General features: G+C 43.5%; 1 protein-coding gene across 4 annotated transcripts in view; it reads right to left on the bottom strand.

Annotated features, from left to right (window-relative positions):
* The window catches only part of EPB41L4B (erythrocyte membrane protein band 4.1 like 4B), a 150,753-nt gene that overhangs the window by 29,258 nt on the left and 103,603 nt on the right, over positions 1 to 17,892 (bottom strand). For all 4 annotated transcript variants that reach the window (XM_028834998.2, XM_015117131.3, XM_028834999.2 and 1 more), the window contains exons 16-19: positions 17,007 to 17,230; positions 13,693 to 13,811; positions 7,903 to 8,028; positions 3,163 to 3,230 (exon numbers count right to left, since the gene is read on the bottom strand). In XM_028834998.2, the coding sequence (XP_028690831.1) occupies positions 3,163 to 3,230; positions 7,903 to 8,028; positions 13,693 to 13,811; positions 17,007 to 17,230 (537 nt within the window). The remainder of the gene's footprint in view (positions 1 to 3,162; positions 3,231 to 7,902; positions 8,029 to 13,692; positions 13,812 to 17,006; positions 17,231 to 17,892) is intronic.

The following is a 17,892-nucleotide window of genomic DNA, read 5'->3' as shown; positions in this document are numbered from 1 at the left end:
ATCCAAACAGTAAGAAAAAAATCATAGGGAAAATATAGCAAGTGGGGGAACTAAACATAATTGAGGTACCAAATAAAATTTCTCTGCCCCAAAATAGTCATCCCTGCCCCCCAATATGAGGGGTGAACCAGATTGAGGGTTTGGCTCATAACCAGGTTTTGCCAGTAAAATGAAGAGAAAACTATGGATAACCTGTTTTTAATTCCAAGTAATCTGGTAGCTATTCTATTTTAAACATAGCACAGACTATTTGCTTTTTTAAAAAAAAAAAAAAGATAAAGAACCATACTATACTTTATGTGAAAAATGCATAATCAGAAGACCTTTAGGACTTGCTGTAACACATTTTAATTCCGCGTATGTGTGAAAATGCTAAAAATTAAGTTTCACTTTTATCTTTATTCAAGAATTTATTTCAGGTAACCAATGGACCCTACTCAAAATAGTAATTTTAAGGAAAATGTTTAATGCATTTTTGTAGTGGTCATGACTAATTTCATCTTTTAAAAAATCAGTTCATTACCTCCTAGGACCAACAAGGCATCAAAACAAGTTGAGGTCCTTGAAAGGGGCCTCTGGCAAGTCAGCTGACACTTCTGGGTCAGTGCTCACTATGGTGATAAGTACGTGGCCAGGGCCTAATAAATGCATGTTGACGCTGGGCGCAGTGGCTCACACCTGTAATCCCAGCACTTTAGGAGGCTGAGGCAGGCAGATCACTTGTGGTCAGGAGTTTGAGACCAGCCTGGGCAACATGATAATACCCATTTCTACAAAAAGTACAAAATTAGCCAGGTATGGTGGAGCGTGCCTGTAGTCCCAGCTACTCAGGAGGCTGAGGTGGGAGGATCACCCGAGCCCAGGAGGTCGAGGCTGCAATGAGCCATGATTATGCTATTCCACTGCAGCCTGGGTGACAGAGTGAGACCCTGTCTCAAAAAAAAAAAAAAAAAAAAAAAAAAAAAAGTATGTTGAATAAACACATGAATGAGAAAATAGAGGATTTGAGTCAATTCATCCTACACTCATGGTTTCCTCAAGCTGCGACTCCAGAGTAAAGGGAACATGGTCCCTGGAAGAATGTAGTCTATTGGGGGAACACATGAATTTGCTTGGGTGGAACAGTCAGCATCAGGGAAAGCTATGCGGAGGAATTTCCTCTTTCCAGATGGAGCGAAGACCACAAAGATGAGAGGCAGAGTGGAGACCTGGCTGAATGCAGGGCACTAGAACTACTGTCCGGTGAGGTCTCAGTGGAAGAGCAGAGGGTTTTGACTGGAGGGAAAGTCGAGGCCAGGTCATACGGGGCCTCAGGCTGAGGAGTCTACACTGAAGGCAATGGACCTCAACTCTCTAAAGGTGTTAAGCAAAGGAGTGGCATAGTCAGATTTGCATTTTAGAAAGGTCCTTAGAACAATGAAGAGGACCCTGGTGAAAGGGAGGACAGAAGCATCTTAGAGGATTGTTGGCAGCAGTAAGCCCGGAAGACAATGAGGGCTCAAGGTATAGTCAAGAGAAGAGGATGGATGTGGAAGGTAAAATGAAAGTCAAATTGCCAGGACTTGGTGACCAATTAGATGAGGGAATAAGGTAGGAGAAAAGCAAGGACTCCCAGTTTGCAGGCCTGGGTGAGGGGTAGGTAATAATACCATTGACTAACAATGGAAACCAGGTGAAGATTAGTGGGGTGGGGTAGGAAGAGATGAATTAAGTTTTTGAAAAGCTCTGGAGGCAGCTGGGTATGTATCTCAGGAGTAAGACAAATTTATACCAAGAACACAGATTGGGAATCATAAGGTGATACAGAGAAATGTTAGCTTTTATTTTTGGCATCAAGTATAATAATTCCCCAGTGCAGTGGTTCTAGATCACCTAGGTGCCTGTTAACATGATGATTCTTGTCTCTACTGGCACCCACCAAACCCCCACCACACACATTCACACAAAGGATCCAAAAGGTCTGGAGTAGGACCCAGGAGTCTGTGTTTTTAAGAAGAGACTCTGATGCAGTGGTCCTTGGACCCACTTTGGGAAACTACCCTAAGGAGACCCTGCTGGTGTTAGTAAACCACCGGGTGGCAATGAGGCCACTGCCAGCATGCCAAGAAGGAAAGAGCTCCTGTTCTCTGTGAGATCAGGGGAGGACGGGCTTCCTCTGGGTTTGGGGTGGTGGTGGTGGCCTGGAAGCTTTAAAGAACATGTGTAGGGGATGGGAGGAGGGTGGATGATGAGAAATTACTTAATGGGTACAATGTACATTATTTGAGTGATGGATATTCTAAAAGCTCAGACTTCACTACTGTGCAATCTATGCACAGATCTAAGTTACACTTGTGCCCCATACATTTATACAAATAAAAAATAGGCTAGGTGCTGTGGCTCACACCTGTAATCTCAGCACTTTGGGAGGCCGAGGTGGGTGGATCACTTAAGTCCGGAGTTCAAGACCAGCCTGGCCAACAGAGTGAAGCCCTGTCTCTACTACAATTACAAAAATTCGCTGGGAACAGTGGTGCGTACTTGTAATCCCAGTTACTTAGGAGGCTGAGGCACAAGAATCTCTTGAACCTGGGAGGCAGAGGTTGCAGTGAGCCGAGATCGCACCACTGCACTCCAGCCTGGGCAACAGAGGGAGACTCTATCTTAAAAATAAATAAATAAATAAATAAATAAATAAATAAATATTTTAAAGGAACATATGTGGCCCCAGCACTGGCAAGAAGCTCAGCAGGCAGGGCACATCAATGGGCTAAGGGAAGCTGGGCCAAGGCCAACCTGGAGTTGCGAGCAGAAGCCAGGTCGTGAAGGGCCTCCTGCACTCTGTTAAAGAGTTGGGATTCCATTCTGAGCATAAACGGAGCCTTTAAAGGACTTTAAGCGAGGGGATGGCAAGGTGAAGTTCACATGCTTGAGTGACAACCTCAAGTGATTGATTTCTTTGTTAACGCAGCAGGCAGAGATATTAAAACTGAGAATAAGCAGCATTTTTGAGGCTTGCAGAAAGTTGGTTAAGCCAGTCTTTTTTCCATCTCTTTGGGCTCGTATTCTCTGTTTTATTTGTCCTCTGATTTTATCAGCTAATGCCCTCATGAGCAATGTTTCAAGGATAATGTTGATGATATAGAGAATATCATTTCCCCATTCAGACAAGGAGCAACAGACCTTACATTAGCGTCCTGAAGACTGGATTTCTTATTGATATTTACAAACATTGATTCCTCTTTTCCACCCTGTTAAAGAAAGTATTCAGGTTAGTCAAAACTGAATATGTTGGCATGCAAAAAATGTTTTCAAGTCTCTTACATTCAAAAGATTACAGAAATTGGCAAGTGGACCAAAGAGGTAGTTCACCAAGTATTCAATCAATAGAGAATCTTGCTCTGGTGTTTATATATGTTAACAAAAAATGTTTTCTTGAGTAATGGGATTAAGACAATCATTCAGATGCAATCAATTCTTGCATTCATGCTTTTATTGAACACCTGCTACGTGCCAACTCATGCTTGAATTAGAAAGGGATAGTGTGGGAAAAGCCAAACCCGCAGTTTAATCCCTCACCTCACAGTTTAGGTCAGGAATAATAATCAGCTCTATGTTCACATAGCACTTACAGTTTACAAAGGAATTTGGAGTCTGTCCTTTCACATCAGCATAACAACCATAACAGCTTGGCAGGAATCACGTCATATGATTTTGAGAGAAACCTTGTCCTCCTCCCTCTGATGAGTCCCACAAAGAATGGTGGGGGAAGAAGAGACACCCACTCAGCCAGCCAGGCCAGCTGACCACACGCGAGTGGTCAATGGAACATGCAGAGGCCTGCAGCCCTCACACCCATCACAACATACAGAGTTTGGCCTCTGTTCTAAATACATGTTGAGTAAAGATTTCAAGCCTATTGGCTTGGAGGACATGGCATTATTATCCTGTCAAGATTGCTCACATATAGATCCAGTCTTACATCCTAATCACAGCCTTTTTAATTTTTGTTTTTGATTTTTTATTTCTTGGGACAGGGTGTGTTCTCTTGCCCAGGCTAGAGTGCAGCAGCACGATCACAGCTCACTGCAGCCTTGACCTCCTGGGCTCAGTCAATCCTCCTGCCTCAACCTCCAGAGTAGCTGTGACTATGGGCTCACACCACAATGCACAGCTAATTTTTTCATATTTTTTTGCAGAGACAAGGTTTCGCCATGTTGCCTAGGCTGGTCTTGAACTTCTGGGCTCAAGCAATCTGCCCACCTTGGCCTCCCAAAATGCTGGAATTACAGGCATGAGCCACCATACCCAGCCAAAGCCTTTTTTTTTTTTTTAGACGGAGTCTCACTCTGTCACCCAGGCTGGAGTGCAGTGGCGAGATCTCCGCTCACTGCAAGCACGGCCTCCTGGGTTCACACCATTCTCCTGCCTCAGCCTCCTGAGTAGCTAGGACTACAGGTGCCCGCCACCATGCCCAACTAATTTTTTGTATTTTTAGTAGAGACAGGGTTTCACTGTTTTAGCCAGGATGGTCTCCATCTCCTGACCTCGTGATCTACCTGCCTCAGCCTCCCAAAGTGCTGGGATTACAGGAGTGAGCCACTGCACCTGGCCCCAAAGCCTTTTTTAAGAGTTAGCAACAGATAGTACCATTGGTCTGTTTGACTTCTGCTTCCTTTCCTTATACTCTCACTGTGCACTGATGCCAACAGGGGATTAACACTTAAACCCCTAGCAGTATACTTGGCTGTGCATCAACCTCCTCTCCCTCCATCACAACCCCTCAAAACCCTCTAAACCATGAATTCCCAAAGCACTCTTCTGTGTTCCTGTGAATTTCAGTTCTACAGATAACAGTAGGAGCTACTTTACAAAGTGTCCTATGGCCAGTTAGGTGTGAAAGAAAGTAAAACACGCTTCTTTCCTGCAGGACTTCTCAGAGCCTATAAGAAGCTGATGTGCGCTGGGACTGTCCCATGGGATTTCATGTGCAGCATTTCCAGAATTACCAGGGAGCATCCCGTGGGGCTTGTGTTCCTTACAACATCTTGGGAAACACTGCTGTCAAATTACTGACTTCACACTCCCCCGCTTTTCTCCTGTTTTCATGCCCTTCCACTATGTCTTTTTGGCTAGGAAATGTGTTCTTACCTATTTCTCATCTCTTCCCTATACTTTACAAAATGGAATATTTTCGATATACTGCACTTCTCCAATGGAGCAGAAATATGGGTCCTCCGCAGATAATACCTGCAGCATGGGGTTATTGGGAATACGTTACAACTTTCTAATGTAGATAATTACAGCTTTGTAAATTGCAAAATACGTGTCAGTTTTGTTTGTTCTGTGATAGTATAAAAATGGCATACCCGAAATCAATGAAGGTAGACTGAAAATAAAGAATTTGTGACTATAACCTTGATATTCCTGAGTTTGTGATGGGAAATAAACCCCACCATCCTCTAAAAAGGGCAACCACTGTTATCTGTAAGCAATCAGTGCCCCCAGCAATTTCATCACTCCACAACTGTGACCATTGCTGTCAATATCTCAGCAGTGGGAGAGCAAGGCGTCGCACCAGGTACTCGGCACAGATCATCTCATGTAATCGTCCCAATAACCTGATAGATGTTATTATCTCCATTTTCACATGAGAGAATTAAGGCCCAGAGAGGTTGACAAACAAGCTTAAGGTGACATTCCTGATCAATCATAGATCAAGGTTCAAAGTCAGACCATCTGACTTTGAAACTTGTGTTCTACATCTTACTGCCTCCTGTTTATATCACAACCCCCAAATAAAAGGCATTTTGTAAGCTTTCTCTTGACTTTCATGGTATGTTCTGGAAGGACCTAAATTATTCAGATTGCTACATATATAAATGGAAATAATGATAGAAGAGATTACTGAGTATTTACTTTATCCTTGGCAATATAAGCATATACATTAGGTTTATAAGGAATGAAGAAGATAACTTTTAACATTTATTTCTTATTTTTTATTTAATTAATTAATGTATTTGTTTATTTTTTTGTGAGATGGAGTCTTGCTGTGTTACCCAGGCCAGAGTGCAGTGAAGCAGTCTCTGCTCACCGTGGCCTCCATCTCCTGAGTTCAAGCAATTCTCCTGCCTCAGCCTCCCGAGTGGTGGGATTATAGGCACGCACCACCACACCTTAAGTTTTGTATTTTTAGTAAAGACAGGGCTTTGCCATGTTGGCCAGACTACTCTCAAACTCCTGGCCTCAAGTGATCCACCCGCCTTGGCCTTCCAATGTGCTGGGACCACAGGCATGAGCCACTGTGCCCAGGCTGAAGAAGACAGTTATATATTTTTCTAATGAAATCATGGACTGCAGTTTTTAAATAGTATTTCCAGGACAAGGATGGCAAGTGGGCTTCTGCCTGAGTGCCAAATCTGATCAACAGGTGGTACCTCCTTGGAATACCCACCATGCAGAAAATGATTCCGAGGCTGCATTTAGGGTCACAGGGAAAGAGTCAAGGTCCACCCGGGACACCTGTTATGAGTTCAGATGGGAGAATTTATGGCAGCTGTTAAACTAGCAACTTTTAACTCCAAGTCCACCTGCCAAACATCTATTTTATGGAGCTGGCCCAAGGGCCTGCAAACCTCAGGTCTGCTTTGCCAGTTGACTCCATGATAGGTTCTGTCCACATGGGGTGCTCGTGGAAGGAACGTGCTCCTTCCTGTCTGCTGTCTGCTTCCTGCTGCTGCGAGTCACCCCAGCCTTGCTGCTTCATGTGGGCAGCAGCAGTTCCTCCTGCAGTCACAGCTGAATACAATTTGCAGTTTTCCAACACCGGCAGATCCAGCTGCATGGTGTCCACCTCAGACTATCAGCACCAGCCAGCTGATGTCCCCTCCTCAGTCTGAGTCCAGGCCCCACAGATCATGTCTTAAGAGCTCAGAAATGCCAGCGCCAGGCACAGTGACCCTTGCTTAGAAGTCTGAGTTTAGTCTCCACAGGGTTTCTCCTTCAAATATCTAAATTTTAGTGTTGACAGCATCTCTGTTCCCTCAGCTGTAGGGATGGAAAGTGCTGCCTGCAGTTACTATCTCTGGCACCTTAGAGTAGTGTGACCCAAAATGTGGTCCTGTGGGCTTGTTAGAAATGCATATTCAGGCTGGCACAGCGGCTCACGCCTGTAATCCCAGCACTTTAGGAGGCTGAGGTGGGAGGATTGCTTAAGTCCAGGAGTTCGAGACCAGGCTGGCCAACATGGTAAAACCCTGTCTCTACAAACAGTACAAAAATTAGCTAGGTGTGGTGGTGCATGCCTGTAGTCCCAGCTACTCGGGAGGCTGAAGCAGGAGGATTGATTGAGCCTGTGAAGTTGAGGCTGCAGTGAGCCATGATCCCACCACTGCAGCCCAGCCTTCACAACAGAGTGAGACAGGAAAAAAAAAAAGGAAAAAAGAAAGAAAGAAAGAAAAAAGAAAGAAAGAAACAAAGAAAGAAAGAAAGAAAGAAAGAGAGAGAGAGAGAGAAAGAAAGAAAGAAGGAAAGAAGGAATAAAGGAAGGAGAGGGGAGGGGAGGGTAAGGGAGGGGATAGAAGAGGAGAGGAGAGGAGGGGAGAGGAGAGAAGAGGAATATTCATGAGCCCCCACCCCAATTTACCAAATCTCCAGGCACAGGGCCCAGTTTTCCAGGTGACCTATGCACAATAACATTTGAGAACTGCTGCCTTCAAGTTCTCTTTTTACCCTTTTATGTACCTAATTCTTTTATATGAAGATCTTGGTTCACATATCAGGTATGGTTCACATACCCGGTTCCCATCTCCTGACTGGACCCTGACTGACACAGCATCTCAGTCCTACGGTGCCTCTTTCTTCTCTGTGGCATCGAGGAAATCCTATAACATGAAATCAAAGGAATGTATGCATTCGGCACACCTGGATGTTCACTCGGGAAGCATTTTCCAACTGGGCTTTCAGAATGTTACACTTCACATGATCCGCCACAGGGGAAGGCAAAAGTGGAGTCTGAAGAGTTTTCTCCGAGACTTTCTTTTCTTCAGCCTGAGACAAACCAAAATACAAACAGCAGATTGTAAACAAAGACAGAAACATGTGCATTAACTTTTCCCAATAATCATAACCGCATATAACACATAGACCTACATACATAGACAGGGATGTCACCAACTCCTTATATTTTTATCAGTGCTTTACTATTTGCAAAGGATTCCCAGGCACAGCATCTCATTCCCTTGTGAAACAGGGTGAGGACCTACCAGAAGCCAGGGTAAAAATTCAAAGAAAGGAATAGGCTCTTCCAGCATCATGGGGCAAGAGCCAGTGGCAGAACTGGACATCTCCTGGTTCAAGTCTCTTAACCTCAGTCCAGTGCTATTTTCCCCATAACTGCCATCTCTTACATAGAAAGATTCAATTCTGTGACTTGTTGGGTCCAGGGGAAGGGTACAAAATATTCATTGGCAGTTTGACAACAAATCTGGCAGAAAATTGTGATTTTCAACAAGAAATTTATATCTGTTACCTTATTGTAGAGTGTCTTGCACTTCAGTAATTTGCACAACCTTTATAATTTTTGCCATATCTCATGTATTCACAGAACACATATCTATAATTCATGTGATCCAGTTAAGGTGAATTACCCTGGGAACATCTATTTGAACTGTGTTCAAAGCAATAATATCTTTGAAATTATAGGTTTTATGACTATTATATTTATTATAAGAAACATGATATTTATATCACTATTAAAATAAAAAGTACTCATCCATGTGTACAACCTGAAATCATCTTTGATGGTATACACACCACATTTTGGGAAATAAGGTCTTATTGTTAACCATGCCTATTGTGGTCATTTCTTATCCCAGTGCTAATATGGTACCCAGCACATAGTAGATGTCCAATAAATACGTACTAAAGAAGATTCTGATAATATACAGTCATTATTAGAAGAGACGTGTTTAATAAGAAAGGCATAGGACTGTGTGATTGCTAGAGGTCAGTTCAGTAATATTAGGACTAAATGTGACATATCAGCCACCATGTACCAGAGCAAGAATCAAATGCCCTAAATCTCTCAAGTTCTACAAGTTCCAACATTAATCTTATTCACTAATTAAGAAGTCCTAGTGAGCACGTTGGTACGCACCAAGTGCTATGAAAGCTAGAGGAAGTATAGAGCAACTGGCCAGCTAACATTGTTTAATAAAGAAATGAGGTAGAGTTTCCCAGGGGCACCTCTGAACATATGGAGAAGCATTTGGTAGACCAAGCAGAACTCTCCGATTTTATGTAATAGCAAGACAGGCAGAGACAGATTTGAATCTCAGCTTTGTCACTTACCTGGACCATTTAAAAAAAAAAAAAGAAAAAGATCATGGGCTGGGCACGGTGGCTCACACTTGTAATCCCAGTGCTTTGGGAGGCCGGGATGGGTGGATCACTTGAGCCCAGGAGTTGGAAACCAGCCTGGGAAACACAGCGAAACCGCATCTCTACTAAAAACAGAAAAATTAGGAGGGTGTGGTGGCCAGAACCTACAATTCCAGCTACTCGGGAGAATCACCTGAGCTGAGGGGCAGAGGCTGCAGTGAGCCAAGATTGTGCCACTGCACTCCAGCATGGGCAACAGAGCAAAACCCTGTATCAAAAAAAAAAAAAGAAAAAAAGAAAAAGATGCTGATTATAAAAAGAAAAACAATGCCAGTGGCCAACATATACTGAGAGCTTACTATGGGTTAGCCACTGACTATGCATTTCATATGCATGTCTCACCGAGTCCCCTCATGTAATCATCTCATTTCAAGGTAGCTACTATCATTATCCCCATTTTATAGATACAAAAAACAAAGCAGAGAGATGGTAAGTCACTTGCCCATAGTCACACAGGAAGTAAGCAGAGGAGCCAAGACTGACAGCTAGAAATGGTGACGTTGGTTACTCCAAAGCCAGAGCTCCTGACTAGTCAATCATACTGCTTTCCCTTAAATTCTCTGAATCTGTTTCTTTCTTCATAAGATTGTTATGGTGCTCAAGGGAGAAAAACAGATATAAATGGTATTTTCAGGTCAGATTCTTTAGTTACCAAACATATATAACCAAAAAAAAAAAAAAAAAAAAAAGAGCATTGGATGTGAGAACACTAATGATCGACCCTGAGCTATCAATTGTTCCTGAACCGCCAAGTTGAATTTGAAGAAATCTGGCTCATTTGACTGGATTCATTATCCTGAGGGCCTCCACTTTCTCCTTCGGGCAAATAAGTAACATTTATTTTGAAAGGTGAGGTTTACAGTATACCCTTAAGATAATTTATCTTGTGTTTGTAAATCCTGTTACATCAAGATAATTGAATGGATATTTCACTGGTGCATGAAGAGATAATTTTAAAATTAGATTTAATTTTTCGGAATGGTATGCTGGCATACAGGAGTCAAATTGGTTATAAAGCCCATTTGAGGCTTTTGACAATTGCTTAAGGGGAAGTAGTTATACTGGCAATAATGACCGAAGACCCACTTCAAAAAATAGAATGCTGCTAAAATAAGAACGAAAAATTAGTGTCGATATTCCCCTTGAATTTACTCATTCTAAACTGCTTTTTTGGACATAAAATTCAACCTGGCTCGTTATTGTTCATGCTGGACAAAGCAAGACCTGTAATATTCTGCTATATGAACTGACGCAGGTGAAGGTCAATATACATTTTGGGAAATGTGTGCGTTGTTACATGAATTTGTATAAAATATATCTCTGTGGGAGACAAGCATCTGTGTTCCAAGACCGAATCATTCCTGCCTAGAGGATGGCTTCAAGAACATTGTGCTTTCTCTTTTCCTGTGACTGTAATTTGTATTTTATGTTCAGTCAATTTGAATTGTTCAATATGGGATTACAGATTTCAAAACATAGACATGAATGACAATTAGGCTTTGCTATTATTATAGTTGGAAATAGTCCATTTGTTTGGGGATACTGTTTGGGGATAAAGAAATGACCAGATGTATATTTAAATTGTTTATACAAATTGTTTACACATCTAAAATCTGATAATTAAATTCTTGTGTTAATTTTGGGCACAAACTTTGGAATTGGACAGTGAAAATGACATCTCACCATTCAATCAAGAACAGGAAGTTATCCAAACCTTAGAAGAATCAGAGGATTCTTGATCCTTGAGGCTGGAAAAAAACCTTAAAAGTCATCCAAGCCAATGGCTCCCAATTTTGGTGCCATGATCGGAAGTGAGAAGTGAGGTCTGTTGCAAGGAATGTTTCATGAATGATAACAATAACAACAACAAAAAAGTGTGGCCAGGCACGGTGGCTCACACCTGTAATCCCAGCACCTTGGGAGGCCGAGGCGGGTGGATCACTTGAGGCCAGGAGTTCAAGACTAGCCTGGCCAACATGGTGAAATCCTGTCTCCACTAAAAATATAAAAATTAGCCAGGTGTGGTGGCGTGTGCCTGTAATCCCAGCTACTTGGGAGGATGAGGCAGGAGAATTGCTTGAACCTGGGAGGCGGAGGTTGCAGTGAGCCGAGATCATGCCACTACACTCCAGCCTGGGAGACAGAGTGAGACTCCATCTCAAAAAAAAAAAAAAACCTCAAAGTGTGAAGTAATATATTTTGTGTGTGTGTGTGTGTCAGGACAAAGCCAAAATTATCTGTACAATTACGTCACTCTAGCTTACTTGATTACTAATGCATTTCCTTTTTCTTTCTTTCTTTTTTCTTTTCTTTTTTTTTTTTTTTGGAGAGAGAGTCTCGCTCTGTCACCCAGGCTGCAGTGTAGTGGCAGGATCTCAGCTCATTGCAACCTCTGCCTCGTGGGTTCAAGCGATTCTTCTGCCTCAGCCTCCCTAGTAGCTGGGATTACAGGTGCCTGCCACCACATCTTGCAATTTTTATACTTATAGTAGAGATGGGGTCTTGCCATGTTGCCCAGGCTGGTCTTGAATTTGTGACCTCAAGAGATCCACCTGCCTTAGCCTCTCAAAGTGCTGGGATTACAGGCATGAGCCACCATGCACGCCAATTTCTTTGAGTGGAGGAGATAGGAAGGGAGTTGTAACTTGACCTCTAGGAATAACCCACAGGTGTCTCAGCTAGGCCTTCACCCAGAGCAAACCACTATTGTCAATGCCGCACCAGTAGTCATGGCAACTGCAAATCACTATAGAGCTTGTGGGTTCTGTGCTACACTATATGCTGTATTTCCTTGCAAAATATTTTTGGATTTTGCCAAACTCTGGATAAGCCCCCATTAAAACCATTTATTGTGTATACTGCAGAAGAAAAGTTGAAAACCAGGCAACTAAGAGAAAAAAGACCAATCGGGGCCACACAGTGCATTGGGTTGAATCCCTAGCAGCTAGGGTAAGCCTGCTTAATAAAGATTTGTTGACTGAACAGCTATCAGAGCCATCCTGCAGGAGGAATTCTCTCTAGCTGGCCATCACGGAGGGTGGTATAGAAAAAAAGTGAATAAGCAGGGCTTTGAAGGTTAAACCTGAAGTTGGGGTCCATTAGTAATCAAAGGAACCACAGGCCGCCCTGCTGAGGGATTATGGGAAAGGTCAGGGACGGGAAGGGCAGGAGGTATAACCTTCCCATGCTGCACAGGGCAGTTCTTCCAAATTCTTCCTATTCCCTCTCATAAAGGGACAAAGCTAAGCGTTAAAGTGGAAGAAAGGAACCATGAATGAAAAAGATTCTTCCTTTGGGGATTTAAAAAATTAAAATGTATGTACAACAGTGGTTCTCAACTGGGGAGATTTTGCCCTTCTGAGAACATTTGGCAATGTCTGGAGACATTTTCGGTTGTCACAACTGGATGGGGGTCCCTAGTGGCATTTAGTGTGTGGTGGCTGCAAAACACTTTACAATGCATAGGACTGCCACTGCAAAAAAGAGTCATCAGGTCAAAATGTTGCTAGTGCCAAAGTTGAGAAACGCTGGCAAAGAAAACGAGGAAGCATGTTGGAGTGCAAAGGACACTGGATGGAGATTCAAAGGCCTTGCAACATTTTGAAGGGCCATGTGACCTTGAGAAAGTCATTTCTCTTCTTCTGGTCTGAGACATTGAGAAGGTTGTCAAGGGCTGTGTAATCCTGAGAAAGTCATTTCCCTTCCTCTGGTCTGAGACATTGAGAAGGTTGAACTAAATGACCGACTGAATCCAGCAGTGGTATGTATCATTCTAAGATAAAATTTGGCTTTTATAAGGCTGCCCATTTGGATGTAAGAATAGGTCTAGCCAAAAGGGGGCCTGGCTTCTGCCCTGTCTCCTTCTCCCTCCCTATCTTAATCCCTCCCTTCCTTCCTCCTGCAAACAGTTACTGAACATCTACAATGTGCCAGGCATTGTCAGAAGGAGACAGAGGGCTAGAAATGGAAAGCGGTAAGTGTGGATGCTCCCTCTGGAGCTTTCGGTCTAGTAGGAGGGAGAGACAACTAACAAACAGATCTAGCCCGTTGGGCGAAACACTGGGAACGACGTCTAATGCTATAATTCACCCAAAAGGAAGGTAAGTAAATATTTGCTCCTAAAGGACAGACTGAACAGAAATGTCAGGAAAGATGGAATAGAGATCCCTCCAAGGCAAAGGCACTTGGTTTAGCAGGCAGGCTAGGGTAGTAATCAGAGGTTTGATGTTAGCACCAAGTCCATGGTCAGTGCCGAGCCCCCGCCCTTGGCACCTTGTTTATGTTGATGTGCAGAGGAGGCCAGGGTCCAGCAGCCTTCACAGTTTCCAGTTCCAGCTTCTTTAGATGGGCAGCGGCTTCACTGAACAAGGCAGGCGTTCCTGGACTCAGTTCTACAAAGCAGCCAGGAGAAATAAAGAAGGAAAGGTTGAAAGGATGGATAGATATAGGGGAAAAGGGACACTTGCCAGCGCCCGATTCCCAGCACCCTTTCTGCTGGCCTCCTCCTCCTCCAGCAGCTCTCAAGCCTGGAGTACTCATCAGCTGACAGGGTATGAGAATATCTGAGGTCAAGGTTTCAAGGTCTAACTGCCCCACACATGAGCTGGATGCCCCTGGGTAAGTTGTTTTGCCTCTCTGACCCTCTGAGCCATTTAAAAATGAAAATAAAATTACTTACCTTGCAGGGTTGCTGTGAATATCAAATGAAGTCATTTATGTATAAATGCTTTAAAAATGGGAAAGCACCATGCAAACTGGAAAGATTGGTGTTCAGGCTAACGGGCATATAATGTGCCCTTAGAAGCCATGTTATGTTCCTAAAATCAAATCCAATGACTTTTATTTTTGTGCTACTTTGGATTTATTTGCCACTACTTCTCCTTCTAGCTTGAATTTACTCATTAATACATTAAATATTCATTAAATATTAAATATTCATTACATATTAAAACTTGTGCCAAGTATCATTAGCAACTGGGATCTGGGAGCTGAAAGAAAGAGGTGAACGAGACACAATTCTAATCTAATGGGGATGACAGACACATGTGGAGATATTCCGAAGAAGACCAAGACAAGGTTTATTTAATTGCTATAAGAGCAAGATGGAAGGTACTCCAAAGCCAAGAATTGAGGACGGGTGTTAAAGAACATTTCACTGACAAGCAAACATGCTAAGGGATGTGTAGGAGTTCACCAAGGTGGGGAAAAGTATTCCAGGCAAAGGGAACAGCAGGTGCAAAGGACAGAGGTGAGACCCAGCAGAGTATTTTGTGAGAAGAGAGTAGTTCCATGTAGCTAAAGTATGGTGAGGAGTGGAGGGAAGAATGAAGACCTTGGCAGGGGTCAGGATATGCAGGTCTGTGTACGGCCCTGCTCAGAAGCAAGGACTTTACCCCAGACAGTAAAGAGCTAATGAAAAGTCTTATGGCACGTGGTCAGAGTTATGGGGTGAGAACTATGACTTTGGCAGCTACTATTTGGAGATTGTCCTGGAGCAGGTGCCCGTTAGGAGGCTGTTATGGTTATCTAGATAGACAAAGATGAAGCAGGGACTAGGGCATGGGCAGTGTGGATAGTGATGAGGGACAGAGTTCTGATTCTTCAATACCAAGTGGGTGTCGAGTTTCCATTACCAGCTCAGCTGACACAGAGTTGTTCCCTGTGGCCCCAAGGTGAAGGTTGGATGGCTCATCCTGTCTCACCAGCTCACAGACTCACGCAAAATCAGAGCTGGAAGATTCCTTGGTCATCATCTCAATACCCTCTACCCCATTTCATGGATGAGAAAATTGAAGATCAAAGAGGGGACTCAGTTCAAGGGTGAGAGATAAAATCAAAGCCTCCACTTCAGTTCCTTCCTTCCTTCCTCCCTCCCTCCCTGCCTCCCTCCCTCCCTCCCTCCCTCCCTCCCTCCTTCCTTCCTTCCTTCCTTCCTTTTTTTTTTTTTTTTGGAGTCTGGCTCTGTCACCCAGGCTGGAGTGCAGTGGCACCATCTCGGTTCACTGCAAGCTCCACCTCCCGGGTTCAAGTGATTCTCGTTCCTCAGCCTCCCAAGTAGACGGGATTACAGGTGCGCACCACCATGCCCAGCCAATTTTCATATTTTCAGTAGAGACAGGGTTTCACCATGTTGGCCAGGTTAGTCTAGAACTCCTCACCTCAGGTGATCTGCCCGTCTCGGCCTCCCAAAGTGCTGGGATTACAGGCGTAATTACACCCTCCACCTCCCAGTTTCAAGCGATTCTCCTGCCTCAGCCTCCGAAATAGCTGAGATTATAGGCACATGCCACTGCATCCAGCCTTCAGTACTTTTCAAACCACATTTGATAAACAACAGGTTCTTTCCCTCAGTTTACCAAAGATGAATTATTCGGTAACATATATTAAAAGTGAGTTTCTAGAAAAATAAAATAACTGACATGCAGAATCAAAGCCCATATTTTTATTAGATTTAAAAGATATAAACTCATTCTATCATATTGCTAACAGTATTTCTGGGCTGGGTATAGTGGCTCATGCCTATAATCCCAGAACTTTCAGAGACTGAAGCAGGAGTGTTGCTTAAGCCCAAGAGCTCAAGACCATCCTGGGCAACATGGCAAGGCCCTGTCATAAAATAAAATAATAAAATTTCTGATTGCTCACTCTCTATTTTTGTGACTTCTCTTTCTGAGACCCATAACAGTGGACAGATTGGATCTATCTGATACCACTTTGCTGTCCAAATTGAAATGTCAAAAATGGGATAGAATGAGTTTTTCTATAATGAAGAAAGTAGAAAGTCCAGTCATCACTTCCCTCCCCTCTTTCTCTTTTCCATTGCTCAAGCCAGTGCTGGGTACTGCAGAGGCAGACAACTGCTAAGAAAGGAGGTGGAGGCCGGGTGCCGTGGCTCACACCTGTAATCCCAGCACTTTGGGATTTTTTTCCTCCAGCTCTTTTGTAAGGCACTAATGTATTCATAAGAGTGGAACTCTCATGACTTAATCACTTTTCAAAAGCCTTCACTTCTTGACCAGGTGTGGTGGCTCACACTTGTAATCCTAGTACTTTGGGAGGCCGAGGCGGGTGGATCAGGAGTTTGAGACCAGCCTGGCCAACATAGTGAAACCCGTCTCTACTAAAAGTACAAAAATTAGCTGGGTGTGGTGGCACATGCCTATAATCTCAGCTACTTAGGAGGCTGAGGCAGGAGAATTGCTTGAACCTGGGAAGGGGAGGTTGCAGTGAGCTGAGATCGTGCTATTGCACTCCAGCCTGGGTGACAGAGCCAGACTCCATCTCAAAAAAAAAAAAAAAAAAAAAGAAAAAAAAAAGAAGAAAAGAAAAGAAAAGAAAAAGAAAGGATGTGGAGAACTGTGACCCTGTGATGAAATTGGAGTTGACTGGTAAGCCACAATCCCTAAAGTGCTTCTACTCAAATGCATAAGGCTCTTGTCTACTCTGGCCCAAACCTGGTAGCCCAGCATAACACGACCACCATTGTGTGCTGCACCACAAGGGTCTGTCTTAAGAACCTAGGGAAGTCTCATGCCTGGCAGCATTGCTCCCCCTTCTCCTGCCTTGCCCCCTCCATGCCTACTCACTTGTAAGGGACTTGCTGCTGGAGTTTGGGGACCTCAGAGGCCCCTCTTTGTTCTCCAGGGTCAGTGAGAGGCTGTAGTTTGAGTGGTGCTGGTGCTGATGCTGGTGCTGGTGCTGGTGGTGATGCCTTCCTGAAGCTGCGGTGAGGAACGGTGTGCCCCCATTCTCCTCAATGCCAAAAGGTAACCGGTCTGAGCTGCTGAGCACTGGGGAAGGGAGCGGGTAGCTGTGGAGGGTGACACAGTCAGGATTTAGAAAAGCAAAATGCCTTGCAAGTCCTCTGTGTACTTTCAAATATGTTTTCTAGGCATTAAACACTGAAAGAAATAAATTCAATAAATAGATCCGTAGTTATTATGAAGTATGTACAATGGTAATATTATACTTAAAGAAAAAGAACAAAGTAGAAGTTTGTATATATCAGAGACTTTAAATCTTGTACCTTAAAGAAGTATTTCAAATTAAATGAAATAATATTTATTTCTTTTTTTAAAGGCATTCTCTAAATGAGAGGAAGAGGTAAAAACAATAATAAAAATCATTAGTAAATAATGCTATGACAAGATCATAATGTAAAGTAGAAGTCTTGGGGTCACTTTCCCTTCCTCTCTGTCACCCACAACATGCAGAAAGCTCCAGTTAACATCACTGCTACATCTTTTTCTTGAGACAGGGTCTTGCTGTGTTGCCCAGCTGGAGTGCAATGGTGCAAACACAGCTCACTGTGGCCTCAAGCTCCCAGGCTCAAGTGATTCTTCCACCTCAGCCTCCCAGGCAGCTGGGACCACAGGGATACGACACCATGCCTGGCTAATTTTTAAAATTTTTTGTAGAGACAGGATCTCTCTATGTTGCCCAGGCTGGCCTCAAACTCCTAGGCTCAAGTGG

Source organism: Macaca mulatta, chromosome 15 (assembly GCF_049350105.2).
Source record: "Macaca mulatta isolate MMU2019108-1 chromosome 15, T2T-MMU8v2.0, whole genome shotgun sequence".
NCBI lineage: Eukaryota > Metazoa > Chordata > Mammalia > Primates > Cercopithecidae > Macaca > Macaca mulatta.
This window is presented reverse-complemented; position numbering and strand designations above follow the sequence as displayed.